The sequence below is a fragment of the Bombyx mandarina genome, chromosome 03, assembly GCF_030267445.1.
Source record: "Bombyx mandarina strain Sakado chromosome 03, ASM3026744v2".
NCBI lineage: Eukaryota > Metazoa > Arthropoda > Insecta > Lepidoptera > Bombycidae > Bombyx > Bombyx mandarina.
The window spans coordinates 10,748,718-10,776,273 of NC_143210.1; the positions used below are offsets into that span (position 1 = coordinate 10,748,718).

The 27,556-nt window shown below is 38.3% G+C and overlaps 2 protein-coding genes across 2 annotated transcripts; one reads left to right on the forward strand and one right to left on the reverse strand.

Moving 5' to 3' along the window:
• Window positions 1–25,355, forward strand: Ube4B (Ubiquitination factor E4B). Its single transcript, XM_028173400.2, has 19 exons — window positions 1–181; window positions 326–961; window positions 1,030–1,168; window positions 1,378–1,937; window positions 4,665–4,910; window positions 5,319–5,565; window positions 9,966–10,139; window positions 10,518–10,638; window positions 11,769–11,900; window positions 12,760–12,957; window positions 14,076–14,418; window positions 14,933–15,028; window positions 15,754–15,863; window positions 16,900–17,038; window positions 17,627–17,740; window positions 19,089–19,209; window positions 19,876–19,982; window positions 22,610–22,703; window positions 23,578–25,355. The coding sequence occupies exons 1-19, from the start codon at window positions 158–160 to the stop codon at window positions 23,631–23,633; spliced, it is 3,657 nt and encodes a 1,218-aa protein (XP_028029201.2). The 5' UTR covers window positions 1–157; the 3' UTR covers window positions 23,634–25,355.
• Window positions 25,062–27,344, reverse strand: heix (UbiA prenyltransferase domain-containing heix). Its single transcript, XM_028173401.2, has one exon. It carries the CDS (start codon window positions 27,199–27,201, stop codon window positions 26,209–26,211), a length of 993 nt encoding a protein of 330 aa, XP_028029202.2. The 5' UTR covers window positions 27,202–27,344; the 3' UTR covers window positions 25,062–26,208.
• Between the last annotated feature and the right edge of the window lie 212 nt (window positions 27,345–27,556).

Consider the following 27,556-nt stretch of genomic DNA (forward strand, 5'->3'; position numbering starts at 1 on the left):
ATTGTCATTGTGCAGCCTCAAACGTCAAACAGCTGAGCGAGGTGACTGACTCGTTGTGTGGCTTGTGCTTCTTTTTCTTAAAAATATTGAAAGAAAAATTAACGTAACAGAATAGGTCGAACAAATTAATAGAAAAATCTACTCTATAATTTTCATCATGAGTGAATTGAGCCAAGAGGAGGTAAGTCAAAATAAATTTTTTAAACGACCGTCTATTACTACGTATGGCCAATCTAATTTCGTAACAAAACAAAGCGTCAATGGTGAACGTCCCAGCAATTGTCATTTACTCACACGTGCTGCAAGATGTCAATATTCGTTACAGATACGAAGAAGACGCCTGGTTCGGCTCGCAGCTCTTAATAGTGCAGGATCAGTGCCTACTTCAGCTAGTCCTCCGGTAACCCCTGGCGCCTCAATTCCTTCTCCTGACCTACACAGTCCACAGCAACCCTCACGATTGTCCCCAGCTCCTTCAACTAGAAGCTCTACAGAACCCACCACTCCTGACACAGCGAATGCAAATCGAGAGCCCAATTACTCAGAAGAAGTCAGGTCAGATCAATCAGATCAAAATAAAATATCAGCAGACGGTTTAATTGTAACAGAAAAAACTGACAACAATATATTGGATGAAATGCCAGACACAAAAATGACAGATCTTACACAAACACGACAGTACAGTAGCTTTGACTCAATGGGTGATGACACATTGATAAGTTGTGGGTCTGTGAGAGTGGGAAGCTTACCGCAAAATACTGTTGCCGGTTCAGAAGGGAGTTCCACAAGGGAAGATAGCACATCGAGATCTATATCTCCACCACAGTTTGTTGAGCCATCACCTGTACGACCAAGACAAACAAATGCTTCACCAAGTTGTTCTCGTCGTTCTTTGTCAATGGAAGTAGATGATGTGTCTGAAAGAAATTCTCAATCTGAAGCTCAGCAAGAACCAATGGAGGTAGCAAAGAACCAAAAATCCAATGTAACTTGTTGTAAAATTGTTTCTAACCTATTGTGTAATTTAAGGTTGAAGATGATTCATCAGCATCTCCGGCACGTAAAATACATAGATCTCGAACTGTCAGTTGCACAGAGTTGACAGAAGAGCAATTACGCACCATTGTATCCAAGATTCTTCAAGTTTCATGGTCAGATGACAGTGCAGGTAAATTAATATATATTAATTAGGAATGAAAGGAAAGTTAATGTTTGGAAATAATCTTTCCTACCTAATTTGGAAACAATCCATAATATTTTACAATAATAACAAAATTGTTATTTTTTTAAACAGTTCTTTTAATTTAAAATTCTATGAAATCAAGATATGTTTTTTAAAGGATTTTAGAATAAAACTTGTCACATTTAATTATGCAGGTGGGATTTTTGTGCCAACAGTGGCAGCCTCGTTACTTGATAATCCAAAGCTTTCTCTGACTGAGCTCATATCTGAAGCTTTAATGGATGTCATAATACAAATAGCAGATGGTGGTGATCCATTGAATCAAAAACTTACTGCAATTATTGAGACTTCAAAGAACTTGAATGAGGAGAATGGTGAGGACTCTTTGTCCAATTCAACAAGTGTAGAAACAGATGCCGATAAACCTGAATGCCCATCACCAGCCCTACCAATCCAGAAAACGATGCCCACACAAGGCTTAGTTGTTAGTTATTTACTTCAATTCTACAATAATGTAAACTCATATGAAAGAGAACACCCCAAGAAGAGTTCAGAACCACCTTTGAGTGATTTGCTCCAAAGTTTGAGAACTATACTGGTCAATCATTTGGTACTAGTGTTACAAGGAAGGTTCGAATTGGAAAAGTGCAGGAAATCACCATTATTACCTTACATATTGATTGGGAATGCACCAACGGGCCTCATCCCAGAATTACTGCTTGCTACATATCTTGATAAAGAAATATTTGATGAGGTAAGGACCTTTATAATGTAACTTATTTAACAAATATCTTGAATAATAGATAGTCCAGGATTGCTGCGTTTGTTGTTTCACTGGTTGTTCTCAGTACTGTAATTCTTTTTGGAACCAGTGGTAGAGTTTACAAGTTTTGTTATTCAACAAGTATGTTATGATGACATTTAAATTGAAATATAAATTATTGATTTGAATGTTTACCAACATTTGATATTCAAGATTTCTTGCAATTGAGTTAAATTCAACCAATTATTGGATTTGAAATAAACGCATATGTTTGTTTTTATCTAACAAACAACTACATTGATATAAATTGGTTTATATTCATTTGTAAATAAACTTAGTTAACCAACCAGTACAGTAAGAATACAAATATGCTGTATTAAACCAAATAAAAAGTTGAAAAAAAGCTTCTAAATTTGAACCTACTCCAATAAGCACATAATTTTTGCATTATTAAATTATTATTGATTAGAAATTTGAATTTGAAACAAACATTGTATTTGACAGACAAATTAGCAAAAAGATAACTGTTATGTTTTATTATCTAATTATGAACTTAAACTTAAGCACATTTGTTGGGTAACATATCAGTTTATTGTTTTTTTTTTTTATTGCCCTTGTAGGCAGACGAGCATACGGCCCACCTGATGGTGAGTGGTTACCGTCGCCCATGGACTTCAGCAATGCCAGGGGCAGAGGCAAGCCGCTGCCTACCGAGACTATTGTGTGTCTGTCTTTATACAACCCGCTCTCAGCAATCCTTTTATTAAAAGGAGAACAAGTATCTTCACTAATACACTACAATAATTATCATCAATAATTATTCCACTGCTTTTATTAGTATATTGTGGAATTAAATCACATTTTTAACAATAAAATTAACGAAATATACTTGAAATGTCTTAAGATTTGAAACACACCCAAGAGCAAAACTAGTGTTCTTGAAAAATAATAAAAAGATTTTATTATATTCAGTTCTACGGAAGATATAATTCATTGAGATTCAGAGATAAACTTACAAATACAATACAATTTTTACTAGTCAACTTGATGACTCAAAATGGGTGGGGTCATGCTGTGATACCTATGGGTTCCGGTGACTATTAAACACTTAAGTGAGTCGTGGGTTCAGTTGCTCATTAATGCAATAAGAAGTGGTTTCTACCCTCGCAATGCGTCCTATGAGCAGTAATTACGAAAATTAAATTCTTGCGGATCCGGTCATTATTACCATTATTCTTGGATCATGCAAGACGGTCCTGAACATATGTTGCTAAGCATATTGTATTTGATTAGCAAAAATGGGACCTGCGTGCAGGTTTTGAAAACGAACATAGTACCATCCATAGTACCATTTTACTGGTGGTAAGACCTCTTGTGAGTCCGTACGGGTAGGTACCACCGCCCTGCCTATTTCTGCCGTAAAGCAGTAATGCGTTTCGGCTTGAAAGGCGGGGCAGCCGCTGTGACTATACTTGAGACCTCAGAGCTTATATCTCAAGTTGGGTGGCGCATTTACGTTGTAGATGTGTATGGGCTCCAGTAACTATTTAACACCAGGTGGGCTGTGAGCTCGTCCAGCCATCTAAGCAATAAATATAAACATCACGCAATATATGAGGACGTCTCGTCCTTTAACACCCTAGGCCGTGATGACTGCTATTTTTTTTTATTGTGGGCAGATGAGCTTAAAGCCCATGTAGTGGTGAGTAGTCACCGAAGCTGATGGACGTCAGCAAAGCAGGTACCTGCTGCTTATAGACTTTGATAGTTACAATAAAATCTTGATAATCAAGACAACACAAGATTGCCTCTCTAAGTATACTAGCACAATTATGTTACAGTATAGGATGTATTATTAAATACTGAATTGTAATATTAATAAATCTGTAGTTATTATCTTTAGAATAATTTTATTTCTTTTAAGGACATGAATGGAACTCGTTCTGACAGAATAGGTGTTAGCATTCTGCCTTCTTGTGCTGCAAAACAACCTTGTGCTCGATTCTATCTATAGTATCGCCTGTATAATAGTAGGTATCACGTTTTGCCAATAAGACCCTAGTTAATGGCTCAAGGTGGGCACCGGTATCCGCGTTGTGGTTTATATAGGCTCTAAGTAACACTAGTTTTTATAGGCCTGTCTGTCTGCCCATCCAAACATAATCTTGAAACTAGGTCCACGATACTCTAATGTCACTGATATGTCGTTTTATATGTAAATGTGACAGATATTCTTAAACTGAATATTTACAAGTACCAACAATTAGTAACCAAAATCGTTAGATAATTGCAACTATCATTTAGTGCAGGCCTGGGTAAATGGCGGCTCGCGAACCGGATTCGGTAGAATTTTGTCTGGCCCGTGAAGCATTTTATATATATTATTATTAAAAACACAAATATTAGTTTTTATCTAACGTAAATGCCGGTGGGAGTCAAATTTTTCTCCCGGACAACCGCTCTTTTCAGCGCCTCCTATTCGAAAATATAATTATGTTAATTGAACAATTACAGTATGTATAATAGCCGCACAACTTTATTAAAAGTTCTAAAAAATTCATCAATTGACATCCTTAGCAAAAACTATACTTAAAATTAGAAAAAAACTCTTTGGGCCGAGGTCAAATTTTCATCTGCAATGTGGCCCAACTATCAAAATATTTGCCCACCCCTGATTTAGTGTAATGAAAAAGCGTAATCGATGATGGGATCGGACAGGTGTTTACTTGGCTGGTGCTTGGAGTTCGTGAAGAGATGCGCAGTGCATTGGGCACGGGCCACGTGTGCGGCGGGGCGGCGTTGCGAGCTCTACACGCGCTGTGCGAGGTGCGAGCCGGGGCTCGTGGCACGCGCCGCCCTGTGTGCGAGCTGCTGGCGCGCCTACCCTCGTTCTGTCCGGACCCAGTCACCTCAGCACCGGGCCGCGAGATCGCACGCGTGAGCTTCCTCGGGCCCTTCTTCTCAGTGAGTTTCATTACCGACAAGCCTTTTTTTTCACATAATCTATACTAATATATAAATCTACAGACTACAGTGGTTTTTACGGATGTTCCGCTATAACTACTGAACCATGCATCCGATTGACTTGAAACTTGGTATCCATGTAGAAAATACATGTACTTAATGGATAGGCTAATATTTATATGAGTGTTGGACTCCCTACACCAGTTGCGGGGGCGTTAAAGATGAGAATCTTGGTGGGGGTGAGAAATAATAATATTCATTTTAAATGCCCAGCGAAGCGGACGGATACAGCTAGTTTTTTATAAATATCTTTATTGTATTGCCGAGTTCACAAAATATGAGATGTAGTGTAGGAATAAGAAAAAAATAAATAATGAGAAGCTTTTTAAATAAGATGCATAATTCCAGGTATCGTTGTTCGCGGAAGAGAACCCCCGTTTGGCAGAGCGTCTGTTCTCTTCGGGAACCGGAGACAGAAGCTTGGCCTTTGCTCTGCAACGGGAAGTGGAAGCCAGTCGCAATACTCTGCACAACATCTGTCATAATATCCTGGTCTGTCCCGAGGCTAGGGAGCCTTTCCTAAACTATTTCGCGGCCATACTGCAGCGAAATGAACGACGCGCACAACTGCAGACTGATGAACGTACGCTCGCTGGTGAGTTACGTAAAATGATCCCCGTAACGAAATCTATACATATAAATAAAATTGGAGTGTCTGTTTGTAATATTGAAATAACCGCTGTTTACTACATGCATATGAATATATATACATTACATACACCAAAATAATATTTTTCACAATTTTTGTCTGTCTGTCTGTTTGTTCCGGCTAATCTCTGGAACGGCTGGACCGATTGTGACGAGACTTTCACTGATAGATAGCTGATGATATAAGGAATAACTTAGGCTTATAACTTTTTTTAGACTAGCTTCGCCCGGTAGCTATGTAACGATTTATTGAAATTAATTAAATATCTTCATCGAGCACCTCTCTTATCTGAGGGACAAGTCACACACAGTTATATAGTAACTGTGTGTGACTTGTTCCCAGGGTATTGTTAGTATTATATAAAACCTGAGGTAGTGGTTTGACTGTAGCATTACCTACCTCTGTCTTGTAGTAACATTGAAAATTAAAATTCTCCAGGCCATTTTTATCACCTCAGATAATAGTGGTATTCAATGAAGATTAAAAAATAAAACTTATGATTTAATTAATTTCAATAAATCGTATTATTACTAGACTAGATCCCAAACTAGAATTCCCTGTAGGTACTATGAGAGTTAGAGACTGATATGCATACTTATATAAATTAAAATATATACACATAGAAATTAAACACCTAGTCACCTACACTAGGTCAAACAAATTTGTTCATCACACCAAGATTTGCTAAATACGGGAATCGAACACATGATAGTTAGGGGCGCCAACTCTTGCACCACCGGGTATAAATAACCAAATATGTCTTTTGTTACCCTACTCCTTTTTCCTTGTTTTCTACATTTGTTGGTGTTCATTCCATTGTCTTCTTACGCCAATCTAGTCCTTACGTATTGACCGCTTTAGTGCGTTTTCTAGTAAAGACCACGATAGTGCTTCAAGACACAACAATGTCTTGGAAACATAATAAAAATATCAATTAGCAAAATTACGACTGAATGACTTGATGAAAATGTTAGATTTCTTTGAAATGCCGCTAACCTCGTCTCTGTCTAATAAACTTATGTTTGGCTTCGGTCCAAATAATACGTTTCCCTACATCGAACCGCTGTAACACTGTAACTGATTCCGTGTAAATATTTATGTTTACGATCGCAAGTGTCTCGGGAAAAGTACTGGCGTGCACAGTAGATCATTCACTTCTATAATTTTCGGCAAACAAAACGCTGATTAGAACATTATATGCTATTAATTCAACGTCGACTCAGACACAAATAGAATTGTAGTCTTTCAATTAACGAATTCAATATGTAGTTTTACGTAACTAGATAATAATACTAGGCGTATCACGTAACTCCACCCGCGCAGTTGTGGATGAAATGAGGATTTGTTGTTTTTTTGGCACTCTGTTCTGATGAAATATGATTATATACTTTTATTTCAAGATCTTAATACGTAACACGTTTACCAAATTCGTAAAATGTATTTTTTTTTAATATTTTTCTATTAAATAGATATTTTTCATCAGAATAGTGTTTTGGCTTGATCCACCTTAACTATAATTATATTAATGTTTTTTGTTTGTAAACATCTTCGATGTAGGTACATACATGCCTGTGGGCGGTTTTAAAATAGTAAACAAATCGAAGGCTATGATTTGAAATTCAAACATAAAATGTATCAAAACCATTCAAACCACGAGTGCGCTGCATTTTTCGCTCGACATATTTTCCCCGTCCACTTTAGCAAACAACATAAATACAGTGATAAACTTGTGAAATTTCATTCCTTGGAATATGATTTTAATACTGTTTATTATGTATGCACATGAATTTTTCATATGACACTTTACCATTTAAATGCAATATAGACTCTTTTAGTATAGACATACAAAATTTAACACGAACACACCTGTATTTAGATTGTACGATTTCATTATTTGGATTCAATCCAATACCTAGAAAGTGATCGGGTGTATTTTCATTCTTGCCAAATAACTTTGTATTTTTCTCTTTTCTTTTTGTTTCGGTCACTTAATAATCGTCATTTCTTCGTGTATTTGTTACTATTATCTTACGTCTCAAGGCTGACAGCATCGCTGCGGCCATTCGCCTCTGCTCATCATAACGACGATTACTGTACTAAAACTTTTGTAACTCTTAGTCAGAATGTATGAGAAAGTTCAAAATTAACATTTTGAAAATAGCTGTTTGATTCCGCATTACACGTTTCACTGTTTTCAACTTTTATAAAGCCACTAGCGACCCGCCCTTGCTTCGCTTCGGAAACTAATTTATTATTGACTAGCGACCCGCCCTCGCTTCGCTTCGGAAACATTAAAACACACATGAAACCAAAAAAATAAAATAAATAAAAATTAAAAAAAAGTAGCCTATGTTCATCAGGAACAATGTCGGCTTCTAATGGAAAAAGAATTTTTCAAATCGGTCCAGTAGTTTCGGAGCCTATTCGAAACAAACAAACAAACAAACAAATCTTTCCTCTTTATAATATTATTTATTATTGATTTCTCCACTATTTAATGGATGTTATTATATATATAAACCTTCCTCTTCAATCACTCTTTCTATTAAAAAAACGCATCAAAATCCGTTGCGTAGTTTTAAAGATTTAAGCATACATAAGGATATAGGGACAGAGAAAGCGACTTTGTTTTTTACTATGTAGTGATAAGGTACTTTAGCGCAATCTATACTAATATTATAAAGCTGAAGAGTTTGTTTGAATGCGCTAATCTCAGAAACAACTGGTCCGATTTGAAAAATTCTTTCAGTGTTAGATAGCTCATTTATTGAGGAACGCTATAGGCTACATAACATCACGCTGAGACCAATACAAGCGGAGCACTAATAAAGAATGTTTCAAAATCGGGTTTTTCCCTTTTAAATAGCTCCATAAAATTCTATTATTCAAAAATATTTTCACTTTCTACGTAAAAGAAGAGGCGGGTAAAATTTAGCGTTATGCCAAAGTAACTAGTCGGCGCGAAGTCGCGGGCAAAAGCTATTTCAAAATTATTATTTTCGTACCTAATCTGGTAGCCCTAAGGCTATGCCAGCATAGTCGAACGAGTAGGTGAGGTCACGGGGCTTTAACCTGAGGAGTATTTCAATAGGAATATCACACCGACTATGTGCAGTAAAGGAAAAAAAATTGTTGACATCACGGCTGCTCGAATATTAGGTTTAAATTTAATTAGCGCTCATGCTACTTAATTGGCGTAAATGGGGCACCGGAGATCACAGTCGCCAAAACGTTAATGCCGCCTCTCTGAAGTATCGATACGTGTGGGCAATTCGAATTGCAAAGTAATTCTTCATATTCATTGTTTCATAGTCCAAGTCGTTTTTGAAAATTTGTAGTTTGATTTTCAATACTCTAGTTATTACCGCGTTTGTACAGTACTACAACTAGGCTCCCGATCCACTAACGGTGCTTTTACGTACTTCAAGCACCGGTCACCGTTCTCGTCGAACCCGTCGCTTGCGACGAAGGGCTCGACGAGTAAATTAACTCTCAGACACAGCCCACTGAGTTTCTCGCCGGATCTTCTCAGTGGGTCGCGTTTCCGATCCGGTGGTAGATTCTGCGAAGCACGGCTCTTGCTAGGGTTCGTGTTAGCAACGTCATCAGGTTTGAGCCCCGTGAGCTCACCTACAAAAGTTAGGGTTACGCTGATATAGCCTCTCAAGGCTATCAGCTTAGGTAGGAAAAAAAAAACAAAAAACTACAACTACAACTGGTGTTACATCCTTGAATCCAAAATGTATGTAGATAAGTATATCGATAGGAAAATCGAACCCTATCTAACCCAGGCGACGGGACAACGCAAACGTGTCTTGTCGGATCCCCCAAATCCTCTCTCGGTACATTTAGGCCTCTCAAGCACCGGTCACAGTCCTCATCGAAATCTTCGATTACGACGAAAATTCAGCGAGCGAACTAACCCAAAGACCAGCGAGCGAAGTAACCCAAAGACAGCCCACTGAGTTTTTCGTCGGCTCTCCTCAAAGGGTCGCGAAACCGAATTTAAACCGGTGGTAGATTCAGCGAAGCACTGCTCTTACTAGGGTTAGTGTTAGAAAATACTCTCAGGTTGAGCCCGTGAGCTCACCTACCCGTCCGGGCATAACTAGAATAGCACCCTAGGTTACAAGCGAATAGGTTGAGAATTTTTTTTATGTCAAAGAATTTTAATCAGACATCAGAGAACAAATTGTTATTAACGGTCATGACGATGCCGTATTATTGATAATAAAAACTGAGAGTACCGCTTTTTTTCAACAACAAAATAATGCGGTAATGCATTTGACCAGGTATGCCGTGGGCTCGTCCACCCATCTAAACTATTAAAATAATAAATATTTCAGGTGATGGCTTCATGTTGAACGTGTGTTCGGTGTTACAATTGCTGTCCGTCCGCATTAAGCTGGAGCGCGTGTACCCGCTGTACACTTTCCAACCGGACTCGTGGGCGAACGTCCGCGACGAGACTAGACTGTACTTCACCGCGCAAGAGGCCCAGGACTGGCTCGATGAACTCAGTAAGTTTCACGAGATACCTAAATAATTTAATAAGCATGTCCTTTCGAACGTCTCTGAGTATTAATAAAAATACACTTATGTATGTCGGAGAAGCCACAATTATTAACACCATCGTCAGACATCATAGGGGCGAATAGAGTACACCAATCACGTTTGTTGTTTTAGGACAATTTAGAAATCTTCTCTTGACGTTAGCAAACGCAGGTACCGCTCTTCAAGAAGGCTGGTTGGTAAGTATGATGGCGTCTATGCGCGTCTCCATCGGGTAGAAACGAAACGAAACAAAAAAAAACGACGTCTATGATATGTATAAGAAATATTTGCACATACGAAATCAGTAATACAAATGAAATACATAGTATAATCTGTTCTTTCAGATAACGATCCGAACCACAAGTGGCCCGAGGCTAAATTCCAGACTGTTTGTTGGTTCCTGACGCTGCACATGCATCACGTGGCACTCATTCCTGCATTACACACACACCAAAGACGTATTCGGTAGGTAACTGGCGACTGCCGCCGTTGCTACCTCTGTTTGTATAGAATTCCCCGGTCACCGTCCTCGTCGAACCCGTCGCTTGCGACGAAGGGCTCGACGAGCGAATTAATCCACAGACACAGCTCACTGAGTTTCTCGCCGGATCTTCTCAGTGGGTCGCGTTTCCGATCCGGTGGTAGATTCTGCGAAGCACGGCTTTTGCTAGGGTTCGTGTTAGCAATACTTCGGTTTGAGCCCCGTGAGCTCACCTACACACGTTAGGGTGAAGCTGAAATAGCCTCTCATGTCTATCAGCATAGGTAGGAAAAAAAATAGCATTCGAAATTTATCTGTGTGCTTGCATCCTAATTCCTATAGGAAGTACTTTGATTCATATAGAAAGCTTAATGCCATGCCGTCGAGCCGCCAAATTCCAAAATCGACCTGTCGCTGGTGTGAGTTAATTAGCATGTAGACGTGTTATGCTATATATAACCACTCACCAGCTAGATTAACTGGTGGTAGGACCTCTTGTGATTACTGGTGGTAGGACCTCTTGTGAGTCCGCACGGGTAGGTACCACCACCCCGCCTATTTCTGCCGTGAAGCAGTAATGCGTTTCGGTTTCAAGGGTGGGGTAGCCGCTGTAACTATACTGAGACCTTAGAACTTATATCTTAAGGTTGGTGGTGCATTTATGTTGTAGATGTCTATGGGCTCCAGTAATCACTTAACACCAGGTGGGCTATGAGCTCGTGTACCTATCTAAGCAATAAAAAAAAAATAGATGGTCAGATCTGGTTAAGAGAGTGGTTGGTGGTAGTATATACCATGCGGTCCATACCACACATAATCGTTCAGTGTGGAGGAAAGTCACATTTGGTCGCGATCCTCGGCAGTGAGGACAATGATGAAGAAGAAGAACCACTCACCGACGGGCCTATGCTCGTCTACCTAGAAAGGAAATAAAAGAACAAGGTTGAGGAGTCCTTTGCGGTTATATCGGCATTGCCAATGTCCAAGAGCGGCGGTGGTCACGTACGATCTAAATCGATCTGGAAGCCGCATTCATGAATTTCAAGACCATACATACCTATATATAAAAAAATCCACAAAAAATAGTAAATAATTTTGATTCTTCAATTTACAGCGCTTTCCGTGACCTACAGAAGGTAATCGAAGAACTGATGGCTGCAGAACCACAATGGAGAAACAGTTTTTCAGCTCTGCGGAATCGAGAACTACTGAGACGTTGGAGAAGGCAGATCAAACGTCTACACAGGTACTTTTTTTTTATCGCCCTTGTAAGCAGACAGGCATGCGGCCCACCTGATGGTGTGTGGTTACCGTCGCCCATAGACTTCAGCAATGCCAGGGGCAAAGCCGAGCCGCTGCCTACCGTTAAGTGCTCTCCACAAGCCTCGTTTGAAGAAGGACATGTCATAGCGCTCGGGAAACACCGTGGAGAGGGGCTCATTCCAAAGCCGGATGGTACATGGCAAATAAGATCTCTGGAATCACACTGTGGATGAACGCAGTGGTTCTAGGTAGTATGGATAAACTCTATTCCGGTGGCGGGCGATGCGATTGTAAAATTAGATGATGGTATCATCTTAAACAGGTATAATAATATGTCGTAAAGCATTTATCAGGGGGGATGGCCATTATTCAAGAAACAAACATGTCGAACGTCCACTATCCTCTTGTCTAATTTTGCTGCAAAGCCCTCGTGCGTTCCAATTCCAAATGCGGGACAAGGGAAGGAGGGTCGTCGTACCCTCTTGCGGGGGCACGGAGTGGGCCTTGGAGGAACCCCTCTGCCCGGGCTGAATCTCCCTGCCTAATGAGAGATGATGCGCTGCAGGATGTTGTAGGGCAGGCTTGAGGTAGTGATGGGTGGGACTTTCCTTCTTCCTTTCCCTCTTCTCTTCTCTTCTTTCTTGCGTCTTCAATCTTCATCAGGGGCGGCTGCTACTCTCCTCCATATTTTTTTGTGGGACAGTCGTTATTCTCACTTAATAACTTAACCCCAGGTGGTCCGTGAGGTCGTTGGCCCGTGTAAGCGATAACGGAACCTATGTCGCCTCTCTTGTTAAGACCCGGTACAGGTTGTCACATAACAGTTTGTCGGTGGGTGCTAGATCGAAGCAGTGCGCGGAGACGGCGCTGCTGGAGGGCGAGGTGATGCGGCGCAGCGTGCAGTTCTACTCGTCAGTGTGCGCGCTGCTGTCGCGGCAGCTGGACGCGTCCGCGGGGGAGGGCCCGCCGGCGCTCGCCTTCCGCGCCACGCCCGAGTGGTACGTCGAGGACGTCGCCGAGTTCATGCTCTTCGCTGTGCAGTGAGTCTCATAAACTATGCTTTTAGGTTTTAGTATGTCTGGTAACATTTTGTTTTCTTAAGTTTGAAAGTGTAAAGTGAAAATATATATTCAGGAACTAGCTGACCCGGCAGACTTCGTAGTGCCTCAAAAGATAAATAAAAGACCTAAACTTTTGTATAAAATAAACTTAAAACATACAAAAGGAATCTCGCCGACGGGGGACACAGCTAAGGAAAAACAAAATTGTTATTTTTATTTAATTCCGAGCATTTTCATATCCACCTTTCAAACCTTCCCTGGACTTCCACAAATAATTCAAGACCAAAATTAGCCAAATCGGTCCAGCCGTTCTCTAGTTGTAGCGAGACTGAACGAACAGCAATTCAAATTGGAAGTTTATTTTGTATGAAAAGCTATAATCCAGATTGTGTAAGCTCCTCCTTGCGTAGATAATCTTCAAAGCTGACGGTCGTGGCCTCGTCTAACAACATTCTCCTGTATTATACAAAAAATGTATAAGCTTAATATCTGCTAAAACACAACAGAGGTTGACACCGGAATAATAATAATAACTAGTGGTCGCCCGGTAGTCGAAATTCGACTATAATTAATTGAAATTATAAGTTTGTACACTATTGTGGTTCTATTGTCAATATGATACTTCTACTAGCTGTACCCGTCCGCTTCGTTGAGCTTATAAAATTAACATTATTATCTCTCAGCCCCACAAAGATTCTCATTATTAAAGGCCCCCGCAATTCTACTTCTATAATTACAAATTTCGCCAAGACTACACACTATTGAAAAATATTAATAAAGACAAAGAATATTTAATCTATTCTCAATTTGACCACAGACGTCAAGAACAAAAGTTTGACAATAAATAAATAGTATGCAAGCATGCGTGTATGCGTCAAATACAATGGTAGTGTGTGTAATATTTTTTTATTGATTTAATGTATTTTTTAGGCATAATTTAAAAAAAAAATTAGCATTCTGCCCTCCTCTATATTCTCTATAACTATGGGAAATTTCATAGTCCTCTGTCTGCGCAATTTTCGTAAAATTAAAAGGTGTGCAAAGTTTTTTCTTCACGTATTAACTTATAGATAATGTTATTTGTTGTCCATTTTCAGATACGTACCTCAAATAGTCGCTGAATACATAGAGGATCCAATCATAACGTGGCTCCTCAGCGCCATCTGCAATTCCCATCTCATCAAAAATCCATATCTTGTTGCGAAAATTGTCGAAGTGCTTTTCGTGATAAACCTTTCGGTTCCGCTCAAGCTGAAAAACGTATACGAAAAGTTCATGGACCATCCGATGTCGCAAAACGAGCTGCCCAGCGCTTTGATGAAATTCTATACGGACATTGAGACTACGGGCCAGAGCACGGAGTTCTACGATAAGTTCACTATTCGATTCCATATCAGTATCATATTGAAGGGAATGTGGGAACGACCCATACACAAACAGGTCAGTGACGAACCTGATTCGGAAATAATAATTTTGTTTAATTAAATAATTTAAGTGTAAAATCTAAAGGCACATTACGTATACTCGTGCGTCCACAATTTTGGGCGGGATTTCTTATTTTATTTTAAAGTTTTAATTTTAAATTACAATATAAAATTGTCATCGAGCATTAAATATAAAATCCGATTACAAATTTAACAAACCCAAAAAACACCGTCCACTTGTGCTCCCTCAGTTGGCCGCTAGGGGCGCTGTTCTAATTCCATACAAATTTGAGTTAACTTTTACGCTATCGAGAACTTGCACTAAGCACACTGGTGTTCAGTGGTCACTGTAGCCCATAGACATCAACAAAGTAAATGCTGCCCACCTTAAGAAATGAGTTCTAAGTCTCAGTTTTCATTACAACGGCTGCCCCATACTGCTTCTCGGCAGACAGAGTGGTGGTACCTACCCGTGCGGGCTTCCAAGAAGTCCTACCACCAGTGTACTGTACCTTGTTGTGTGGTTCCAGGCCATCGTGAAGGAATCCCGTTCCGGTCGTCAGTTCGTGAAGTTCATCAACATGTTGATGAACGACACCACATTCCTACTCGACGAGTGTCTCACGGTCAGTGTTTAATCTTCTCCTTTTTATATATATGTAATTGCTTTTGTTGAAGTCTCCTATTGTTCAAATCTTACCAATGTATTTTATTGGTATGTTTTTTGAATAATTTAATTATTGAATAAATGCTTGAAGCTCACGGCCCACCTACTGTTACTTGAGGCTTGAGGTCGAAGTCTCGATTGTATTGTAAAATGTAATATGTCTTAGTTGGTTGTAGTTTGGCTTCTTTTATATTAATGCGTCCATTTCAGTATCTCACTGCTTGATATCATCATATTATTTTCTAATTTAACCCCGTAATTGCTAATTTATAGTCCGACATCTTCAATGAGAGTTCACGTAAGTGGTACGGTACTTGTAGAAATAAATCAAATCAAACTACATTGTGAATAGATCTTATACCCACTCCATCTAGGAAGAAAAAGTTAAGTCGTGTAGGTTTACGACGGAAGGAAGATCTTCCACCGAGCGGAACGTATTGCTCGTTAGACCAACGATCAGAATGTTGTTGATCGTAACTTGCACGCTTATATTGAAAATGTGGTAAGCGAGATTCAGGCATCTATCAAATACCTTGTGTTCTGTGATGACTACCGCCACAAATCGAGATGAGTTTTAATTGTGAAGATAATAATGTTATACAGATAACTAGTTCTATATTCCGATACCTAGCGAGATAGTTGTGTTGAGTGTGTATGTATGTAGTGGCGTGGTGTTGTCCGCAGTACCTGAAGCGCATCCACGAGGCGCAGGAGGGGGCGGCGGGCGGGGAGACGCGCGCCCGCACGCTCGCGCAGGACGAGAGGCAGTGCCGCTCCTACCTCACGCTCGCCAGGTGCGACATTCTACCTTTGCACCGTTTTAACTTTACAAATAACTTATATAAAATATGTTATATGTATAAATAAATATATATTTACTAACGATCACGCCACGTTAACTGGTCCCGTGCTAAGTTCGTAAAGAACTTGTGTTACAGGTACCAGATAACGGAAATAAATGTAAGATTTTTATTATACACATACATATATTTAAGATACACCCATAACCCTGGAAAATACATTTTATATTTATCATATAAATATCTTCCCTTGGCGGGATTCGAACCCGCGACCCCCTTGTGTAGTGACCATGTCGCTTACCACTTCACCAGACGGATTGAATTGCTGTTCGTTAGTCTCGCTAATACTCCAGAACGGCTGGACCGATTTGGTTAATTTTGGTCTTAAATTATTTGTGGACCACAGAAGGTTTAAAAGGTTAAAAAATATGAAAATGCTCGGAATTAAATAAAAATAACAATTTTGTTTTTCCTTTGATGTGTCCCCCGTCGGACAGATTCCTTTTGTTTAAGTTTATTTTGTACAAAAGTTTAGTTATTTTGTTTATTGATTGAGGCACTACGAAGTCTGCCGGGTCAGCTAGTATATTATATATATGTCGGGGAAACCGCATTATTAAGACCATCGTCAGACATCATAGGGCCAAATAGCTAGGGTGATCGAGTTAAGAGAAATATTGAGTACACAAAACACGTTTGTTATCGAACAATTTAGAAAACTTCTCTTGACGCTAGCAAACGAAAACGAATGACAGTTCTTAGGATGAAGAAACCGCTCTTTGAGAAGGCTGGTTGGTAAATGTGTTGGCCTTTTTTGTGTGTATTTGATGTGGGATTAGGTCAAAGTAAAATAACACAGTTTTTTTGGAGAAGTAACAAAATGTATTATTTTAGCACACGCAGTTGTTCAACTTATAATGTCCGATCGCCATCTTGACCATCTCTCCTCCGTCCTTTTCTTTCCCATACATTCATCCCTTTCACTCTAAACGTTCCGTTTGTTAAACTATAATGGGTACAATATTTACAGAGAAACGGTTGACATGCTGGAGTACTTGACGGTGGAGATCAAAGAGCCGTTTTTACGCAGCGAGCTGGTGGACCGGCTCGCCTCCATGCTCAATTTCAACCTGCAGCAGCTCTGCGGCCCCAAGTGTAAAAACCTTAAGGTGAGCTCCACACTACATATCGAAGAGTGAAAGGCTTAAAGGCTTGTAACTATATTGAGCTCTTAGAACTCATAACTCAAGGTGGGTGGCGGCATTTACGTTTTTTTTATTGCCCTTGTAGGCAGACGAGAATATGGCCCACCTGATGGTGAGTGGTTACCGTCGCCCATGGACTTCAGCAATGCCAGGGGCAGAGCCAAGCCGCTGCCTACTGCTCAATACTTTCCACAAGCTTCGTTTGAAGGACATGTCATAGCGCTCGGGAAACACCGTGGAGGCGAGCATTGGTCATTGGTCTTCTGTATCACAGACATGCCTAGTGCAGAGTTCATTGTAAAGGAGTTCTTAATATTAATGCTAACTGAATATTAAAGTGTATAATATTAATGTTCAATAAATATGAATATTATTATTTATACAATATAATCGATAATTACAAAACTTCTTAACCATACAGGAGATTTCTTTTTTATTATTCATAAAAAAGTGCAAAAAGATTTTTAATTAATGTATCTTGTTTTCTCTCTCTCTTTTATAATAAACGTATCTGCTTAAGATGCTTTTAACAGAAAACAATTATTTGTGCAGGTCCGCCGGCCCGAGAAGTACGGCTGGGAGCCGCGGCGGCTGCTGAGTCAGCTCGTGGACATCTACCTGCACCTGGACTCCCCGCAGTTCCACGCCGCGCTGGCCGCCGACGAGGTGCGTTGAACTCATAACTACTCTACTAACAACACCCGATCTACCTATCGAAATAGGCTCTTATACATGAATTTCTATATACTAGGGACCCCCGGGCACTCGAAATTGGACTATAATTAATTGAAATTATAAGTTTGTACACTTTTATGATTCTATTGTCAATATTATACTTCTACTAGCTGTACCCGTCCGCTTCGCTGGGCATTTAAAATTAACATTATTATTTCTCAGCCCCCACAAAGATTCTCATCATTAGCGCCCCCGCAACTGGTGTAGGGAGTCCAACACTCGTATAAATATTAGCCTATCCATTAAGTACATGTATTTTCTACATGGATAACAAGCTTAAAGTCAATCGGATGCACGGTTCAGTAGTTATAACGGAACATCCGTAAAAACCCCTATACATTTATATGTTAGTATAAATAATCACGGATTTCGCCAAGACTACACTTTAGACAAATATTAATAAAGACAAACAATATTTAATTTATTCTCAATTTGATCATAGACTATAAGCAATAAGTACCTAAGAAAACTTTGACAATAAACAAATAGTATGCATGCGTGTGTATGTCAGATACAAGGTAGTGTGTGTATTGTTTTTTTTATTATTGATTTAAAGTTTGTGCATAATTTAAAAAAAAATTAACATTCTGCACTCCTCTATATTCTCTATAAGTGTGCGAAGTTTCATACTCTTCCGTCCGCGCAACTTTCGTAAAAAGGGGTAGAAAGTTTCTGCTTCACGTAGGTATTAATAATATATAGATATTGCTGAGAGGAACTCACGATCCAACTGGTGTTAAGTGATTACCGAAGCACATGCTGCTTCACGTTAGAAATGGGCAGGGTGGTGGTATCTCCCTACCTATAGTTCGACGAAGGGCTTGACCTCATCTACACATTAGGGTAAAGCTGAAATAGCCTCTTAAGGCTATTGGCTTAGGTAGGGAAAAAACCTATAGTAGTCTATTACTAAACAAATCTTATTAACAATCAATCAATCTGAAATATATGAACTCTTTTATTGAACGGAATTTTAAACAAGAAAATTTAATAATTATTGAAAGGTACGTCTAGAGGGTTAACCACTGAAACTAATGAATCGTTTCTAATGTAATTAAATACTGCTACCATGTTCCCGATAAAAGCTTATTCTTAGTTTAGATTCTAACTTAAACATAAAATTTGGTTCTAAATACTTAGTAAGCAGTTCAGAAGGTCAGTGCGTGACGTGATCGCGTCCGGGCCCAATTGTCGGTGATTAATCGATGTCACGTACATTATTTTATAAATTTACGTTTACGAGTATTTAGTGATGGAGTGTTGTGATGTTTTTCGACAGAGATCGTTCCGGAAAGAACTGTTTGACGAGGCGGCCGTGCGGCTCACAAAGTCCTACATAAAGACACCATCAGAAATAGAACGCTTTAAAGCGCTCGCAGACAATGCCTATCAAATTGCTGGTGAGTTCACTTCAACACAAGATATACTCAAGTATTCTCCACACACAGGGAATAGAACGGCTTTTGACATAAGAACTTCATTACGTGTGACGTCATTTGGTATCAAATAATTATTGGCGGGTACGCGAGGAGCGAAGTTGCGTAAATTATTTTATTTTGTCAATTTAAATTTTCTTCAGGTTTAAATGTGTAATAAAGTCACGGCGGAAAGTGCATAAATGTGGGAAGATGCAACAAAGCCGCCAGACATACCTTCTTGGCTTCTTCCAAGAAGTCTCAGTGAAACCACAATTTTACTGAGACTTTATTTAATCCCATCCCATCGCGTTTCATTTAATTTCATCCCAATTGATTAAAGTTTCAAATTAAATAACATCATTTCATTTCGCTTCAACTGATTTTTCTTATGAATATAAGAAAAAAATATAAGGCTTGGCTTAAAGGTATCGTTACAGGCCATAAAATCCTAAAAAAAATGAGACAAAATATAACGAGGCACTTATCATACATTAAAAACACAAATTTTGCCACATGAAACTATCAATAATTGTGTCTGCTGTTAATGTGTTAATGATGCGATCTTGTCACAATTGTTTAATATATATTTAAATATATTGCGTATTTGAATAGTAAAAACAGATTATTTATAATAATTATTTGTTTCAGTGTCGAACCAGCAGAAAAGCGACGAATTTGCAGACGCCCCTGAAGAGTTTCGGGATCCACTCATGGATACGCTGATGACGGATCCCGTGGTTTTACCCTCTGGGAAGGTTCGCTTCTTGACATTTTAATTATAACTTAGAATATCTATCAGCAAATGTTGTCTTTTCTCATTAAAAGTGTACGGTTTCCAAAAATATTCGAAATTGAGTTAATATGCGGAATCATTTGGTATCATCAGTATTTTTCTCATAAATACTGTCAAAAGAGCGTAGTTTATTATTTTTTTTGTTTACCGATGTTTTGACTGCTATTAACAAAATCAATACATAATTTTATCTTACTTTAAAAGACAGAGAATCTAACTGGTAAAAATTCATAAATAAATGTTGCAAAGATCATTAATATTAAAAAATCACATGTTACACCTTTAAAACACTCTCCTGTAAAATTAGTAAGTTTTGAGATTATACAGTTTTAATGCGAGAAGACGATGTGATTTTATTTTCGCGCGGTTTTGCATTGGCCGCGTCGTGTCGACCTGGATTAGCACCACCCACTCTCCTGGGTGTCGTAAAGCGACTATTCTTCGAGGATTGGACAGCAGCGTTCTCTATTATATGAACGTACTGTGATCACCAACTGACTTCTACTGTTAGTAACGTAAGTCTGCACGGGAAGGTCCATCCTACCTATTTCTACTACGAAGTAGTAATGATTTCCCGGTTTAACGGAAGGTCAGCCTTTATACAATACAATTGAGACTTCGACTTCATGCCTCAGAGTCGGAGTCTGTATTCGCATTATGTCTGAGGTCCATTATCGCTAACACTAGGTGTGGACCGTGAGTTCGTTCACCCATTGAGACGATAAAAAAAAAACTTTAAACGAATTAATCATAAATAGTATTTTATTTATATTTTTATTGGAAAACGATTGTTACATCACTTATCCGATTCTTTCAAACCAATTCTTAAAAAAAAATGTTTGCGGTTTGAAATCGATTTTATTTAATATACAGGGTGGCCCATAAGTCCTTTGATATGAAAAAAAAATTATTAAAATAAAACTAATTACATTATGAATTAAATTTTTATTTACATAAAAAGCTTAAAAAACGGGAATTATTTTTTGAAAATAACATCTCCTAAATGTAATCCGTTGCGATCACGGCACTCTTGCAAACGACGTCTAAAATTGTCGATGACTGCGCGGCACGTCACTGCTGAAACGCTTGTCATTTCTCTGCGGATGTTTTCTTTTAGGGCCTCAATTGACCGCGGGTTTGTGTCGTATACTTTAGCCTTAAGGTAGCCCCACAAAAAAAAATCCATCGGGGTCAGATCTGGACTACGTGGAGGCCAGGAAATGTCTCCTCTCTTAGAGATAACTTTGCCAGGAAAAAGTTGACGGATAACGGGCATAGCAGTGTTAGAGGTGTGAGAAGTGGCCCCATCCTGTTGAAACCACGTCCTGGCATTAAAGCCTGAAAAGTTTTGCAATTCTGGTATGAAAAACTCTTCGATCATAGCCACATATCGCTCCGACGTAACAGTAACTGCGCGCCCTCTGCCATCCTCAAAGAAGTAAGGCCCTAGGATACCATGGGCTGACATAGCGGCCCAAACAGTCACTTTCGGACTATGTAAGGGCTTCTGATGCTTAAGTTTTGGATTGATGGGGCTCCAATAGCGGCAATTTTGTTTACTAACATGCCCGTTAAGATGGAAATGAGCCTCGTCAGAGAACATTATGTTATTGAAGGAAGTAAACCGATTCAACATTTCATTCGCATAATTTTGTCTTTGAATACCGTCAGTTTCCTTTAATTCTTGAACCAACTGAATTTTGTAAGGGTGCATATGTAAATCTTTCTTCAAAATCCGTTGTAACGATGTCCTGGATACGTTTAATGCTCTGGCGCGCTTACGAGTTGACTGTGTCGGATTTTCGCGAATAGACTGTGTCACTGTGTCTATATTTTGTTCCGTACGTGACGTCCTTGGGCGACCCAACCGCGGTTTATCTAACGTCGAACCGGTCTCCTCGAACTTAGCAACCCAGTTCTTAATCGTTTGAAGAGTTGGAGTGTCGTCAAAGTTGTGTAAACCTTTGTGTTCTCGAAATTTACGCCGCGCAACGGTTGCCGAATTGTCGTTTTTATAAAACTCGCGCACACAAAACGCACGGTCCGCTCCGGTAAAACGCTCCATCGCGACTAAATTCCCAGAAACCGAAGTTACTCCTCCCGCTTCCCCTGCACCGCTCACGCGCGCCCTGTTCGTTTTATTCAAATTTTACTTTTCAAAGGACTTATGGGCCACCCTGTACTTAGTTACAGTGCTCTAGTCGATATTTTAAAAATAAAATACACTAGGTTAATCTTATTTTTTAAATTAAAGTTTTTAATAGCAATTCAGGAATCGGCCTTTTGAAGTTCTCAACAACCAATGGACATGCAAGGAGGCGGACTGCCATGCGACACTGAATTCTATGGAGAGATGGATAGCATCGTTACCACTATCCCGGGCGATAAGAATATCATTGTTTTTTTATTTATTGCTTAGATGAATGGACGAGCTCACAGCCCACCTGGTGTTAAGTGGTTACTGGAGCCCATAGACATCTACAACGTAAATGCGCCAACCACCTTGAGATATAAGTTCTAAGATCTCAGTATAGTTACATGTTTTTGCGGAGTTTTATTAATGTGTTGTGTTTTAATTGTATTAAATAGGTAATGGACAGGTCGGTGATCTTACGTCATCTACTGAACAGTGCCACGGACCCCTTCAACCGACAGCCTCTCTCCGAGGACCAACTACGTCCAGGTACTGATCAGATTCCATTACAGTTATCATGATTGTTTTTTGCATTGATGTGTTATTTTATAAATTTTTTTTATTGCCCTTGTAGGCAGACGAGCATACGGCCCACCTGATGGTGAGTGGTTACCGTCGCCCATGGACTTCAGCAATGCCAGGGGCAGAGCCAAGCCGCTGCCTAACGAGCTGGCGACCCACCTGCCGTTAGATGGTTACTAGAGCTCAAGGAAATCATATGATTTTTTTTTATTGATCAGATGGGTGGACGAGCTCACAGCCCTCTGGTGTTAAGTGGTTACTGGAGCCCATAGACATCTACAACGTAAATGCGCCACCCACCTTGAGATATAAGTTGTAAGGTCTCAGTATAGTTACAACGGCTGCCCCAGCCTTCAAACCGAAACGCATTACTGCTTCACGGCAAAAATAGGCAGGGCGGTGGTATGTACCCGTGTGGACTCACAAGAGGTCCTGTCACCAGTAATTACGCAAATTATAATTTTGCAGATTTCATTTTTATTACACGATGTTATTCCTTCACCGTGGAAGTCAATCGTGAACATTTGTTGAGTACGTATTTCATCAGAAAAATAGGTACCCGCCTGCGGGATTCGAACACCGGTGCATCGCTCGATACGAACGCACCGGACGTCTTATCCATTAGGCCACGACGACTTCGTGGTGGTCACGTTGAAACATGAGCTTGAAGCCATCAGTTGAATTTTATAATGGTTATTCCACTATTGAACCAGAAGGCATAAATAGAGAAGATTGTGGTGTTACATTGATCTAGTGGAACCCATGCGGATACACAACATTACCTACGAGTGGTAACACCGAATTAAAAAAATAATCTGAATCTTGAATGTTTTTATTACAGCGACTGAACTCAAAGAAAGAATCCAACAGTGGCAACGCGAGAAAAAATCAACGTAATCGTCCAAAGCCAAGGCTAAAGTCTGATGTACATAACATTACACATATAAAGACTAACAACAGGTGTAATCCGCCTTCGGGGACTATTGTCCGCGCGTGACTGAGATTATCCAGAGCGTGTGTGTTTGTGAGAACGATTCGTGAATATCTTAACTATACTAATGAACGTGTTAGACAAAACTTAGTATATATTATCGTCGTAGCTTTCCTACTACAAGGTGTCCATTGAATCAATTGATTGATATCGATGGCACCAAATTGATTAAATAATACGTAGATTAAAATTCTCGTACCATAGTGTTTTTAGAGTTCGAGTGAATCAGTTTTAAGGTGTTTTAAAAGCGATGGCCGCGAATGTTGGAACTGTTGGACAACGGCAAGTGGAATTCGGTTCTAGACCACATAATATGAAAAGGTGAAGTGCATATCAATTCCGTTATTTTGATCTACAATTTCTTGAACTTTTCTTTTGTTTTTCTGTGACTAAATTTCTTACATTTATAAAACCGAAACGCCTTCAATTGCTATCGTTTAAATCAAAATAGTTTTCAGTTAATGGAATTAATTTGCCTTGAAATGGTTTAAACATTTTTGAGATTTGATCGAATTAATAGAAAAAAAAAAACTAAAGAAGTGTCCATGTCTATTGTTCCATGTTATGTAGGCCGAGATGTTTCAAATGATTTTATTATTATGTAAAAAGCTAAAAGAAGGTCGTGTGCAGTGCATTGTTACATTTATCGATTTTTTTTTATTGCCTTTGTAGGCAGACGAGCGTACGGCCCACCTGATGGTAAGTGGTTACCGTCGCCCATGGACTTCAGCAATGCCAGGAGCAGAGCCAAGCCGCTGCCTACGTTTAAAATTAATGCATTTTTTTTTGTATATAAAAATTTAAAATAGCAACTTTGTCCCCATGTTTGGTATTCGGTCTGTTTAGCATAATGTTTGTACTCCCATTTCTGTATATATAGGAAATGAGGCCTAATATTATGAATGCCATTCACTTGACGCGGTTCCGTGGCGAGGTGCTTGTCTAAACCCCGGAAAGTATAAAAAAAATGTAATGGCAAAACATGTAACTGAGCATTTTTTTAAGTAAAAACTAAATTTTCTTTAGTCATGTGCAAATAACGTCGATTGTGGATCGATTAGTCATACATTAGTTTAAAACTAATGATTAAATATACAAAAATCAAACATTATAAATAATATTATGTAATACGATAATAAACAAATGTATGGAGTGTTGATTAAAGACTATTTTCATGAAAATAAAATTTTAGGAAAAAATGTATTTAATTTTACTATTCAATTTATTGTGTTTAGTGATATTATGTGTAGTCTATTTTTAGCAAACATTATTTTTTATCGTTTAATTTTAATCAATGTGATTTTGTTCCTTTTTTAAATAATTAGTTTGTTAGAAATGGATTTTTTTTTTTTCATTCAAAGTAATATAAATAGCCATACTTGATAAACATAAAATAATAATATAAACCATGTAGTTTTAATACTTATACTATAGATATGTATTTTTAAAATCACTGCCAAGTCATGGATAATTTTTAAAAAGGTTGCTCCATACTAAAATCCATTTCTTAAAAATTATTATGGTCTCACTTGTATATTTTCACTTGTAATTATTATATTTTACCAAGACATTATACTAGAGGTCATTTATGTTGATTATATAAATACACATACAGCATAAAAGTAAAACATGGGTTTTATTGAATAGAACTAAAATAAAATCGCTTTTCTATGAAAATTGTAAATAATTATATTTTTTCTTAATTTTTAACAATAAATTATTGTCCAATTCACATTAACACTTAACTATATTCAATATGATAAAGAAGATTGCATAATTTCTAACACAATAACATTAATAAAGCTTTAATACACAACACTTTGTAGATAGGAATATTTGTAAGATTATGAATATGTTACAAGAGATTCAAAGAAATAAGAAGATATTATATCACCTTCACGTAAATAATGCTAGAATCTAATAACTAAATCTCTCCATTCATTCATTTAGATTTGCATATGTATGGCATAAGGTATGTTTATCAGTCTACAATCATGAATAAAATTAACATAGTGGGAAACTATTACCAACATTATTTCTAGTGAAAATATTCTTTACACTGGAAGGAGAAATTACAACATACAAGGCAAAGACATAACTCTCGACATTAGAAAAAATTATATTATACAAATTTGTGTGAAGTTTGTTTGTCATTTAGGACTAAAGATTATAATTATAATCAATTGGGTACTCAAAGAAATCTTATATTGCAATTGGTCACAAAATTTTTAAGGCATTAAGTAGCTTGTGGTATCAAATTATCTTATTCCTATTAACATTGTAATAATTTAGTGATTTTATTGGAACTATAATTAGTGAATTTAAAAATGGAAATATATTTAACTCAATAAGATTCACAACATTAGATTATAATTATTTTATTTTTTCACAAAATTAAATTATTTAACAAATAACGTAATTATTAGATTTATAAATATATTTGGTACCAGACAATAAATTTAGTGTCCACCTATCTTTTATCTATCGTAAAAGAAATGGCAGCTTATTAGCAAACAAACATGAGATCATGTATAGCATACCAAAATAAAAGTTTAACCTAGCTGTTTGTCTTGGCACATACCTCATAGCATCTGGACTTCTAAATCTTCTTTCTATTTCAAAAGCTCTTGGTAATGTAAGTATTGGCAACAAGAACCATAACGAACAACGGACAGAAGCAACCACAAACATTATATATGGAATAAATAATAAAAATGCAAACAATAGATAAGATGCTGTTCTTCCAATTAGTATAGCCAGTGTTACTATTTCAGCTTTACAATCTATTTCTAAATCCCTCGTATTATTACTATGTAATATTGCCTCTGTGTTTAAGGCTAACGGTATCGCATAAGCCATTATGGGCCAATCAACTCGTCCCGTCTGGGCCAGAAAAGCGAATACTACAGACACTGGACCAAATGTTACTAAAACTAATATATCCCCCAGAGCTATATATTTCAAACCTATACCACCAGTATATAGAAAGGAGGATGATAAACCCCCAAAATAAACTAAAGCTAGATGCTCCATACGGGCAGGTGATGAAATTACCAACGGAACAAAAAATGCACATCCAGCTAGGTATAGTATTGCACCAAGGGATACCACTTCATCAATACTCAAAATATGATCTACTAAAGTTCTGTCATCGGACTTACGGTTGTCGATTCCTTTAACAAAATCGAAATACGTGTTGACGACATTACCGGCGCCATGAACCGGAAGTATTGTGCACAATGTTAGCAAGAGAGTCCACCAACTGAAACCATTGTCGCCCGGTAGCCGGTAAGAGAGTGCTGCTCCAAGAAGTGTCGGTAACAAGCTTGCACTTAGAGACCACGGTCTCAGCGCCAAAACATAGGTGCGCACTTTCATAAAAGGATTTCGAGGGGCTATCGTATCTTCCTTTGGCTGTTCTAATAAGTTGCCTTCTTCACCTGGAATATCTTCTTCTTTTCTTTTTTGTTCCATTTTTTAAAGCAAATTGTAATTAGGTATAATTGTTACAAAAAGAAATCTGACAAAACAATCACTATCCAAAGAATTGCTAAAATAAGCAACCTAAGAAATTAAATAATCCAAATAAAGAAGCACCAGGTGACGATGTTAGAAAACAAACGGTATTACTGACCATAGATTATTTTTTTGGTACAGCTTTTCCTTCTTAGGAAAGGCAAGGGGATCTAAGCCTATACAGCCTTGTCTGTTCTATTGATCATAGATAATATACCTACCCATATATTATACACTTAGTATATTTGAGATAACTACCTACAGATGCGAAAGAACGAAAAATAGTTGACAAGACAGACAGCCAGAATCATGG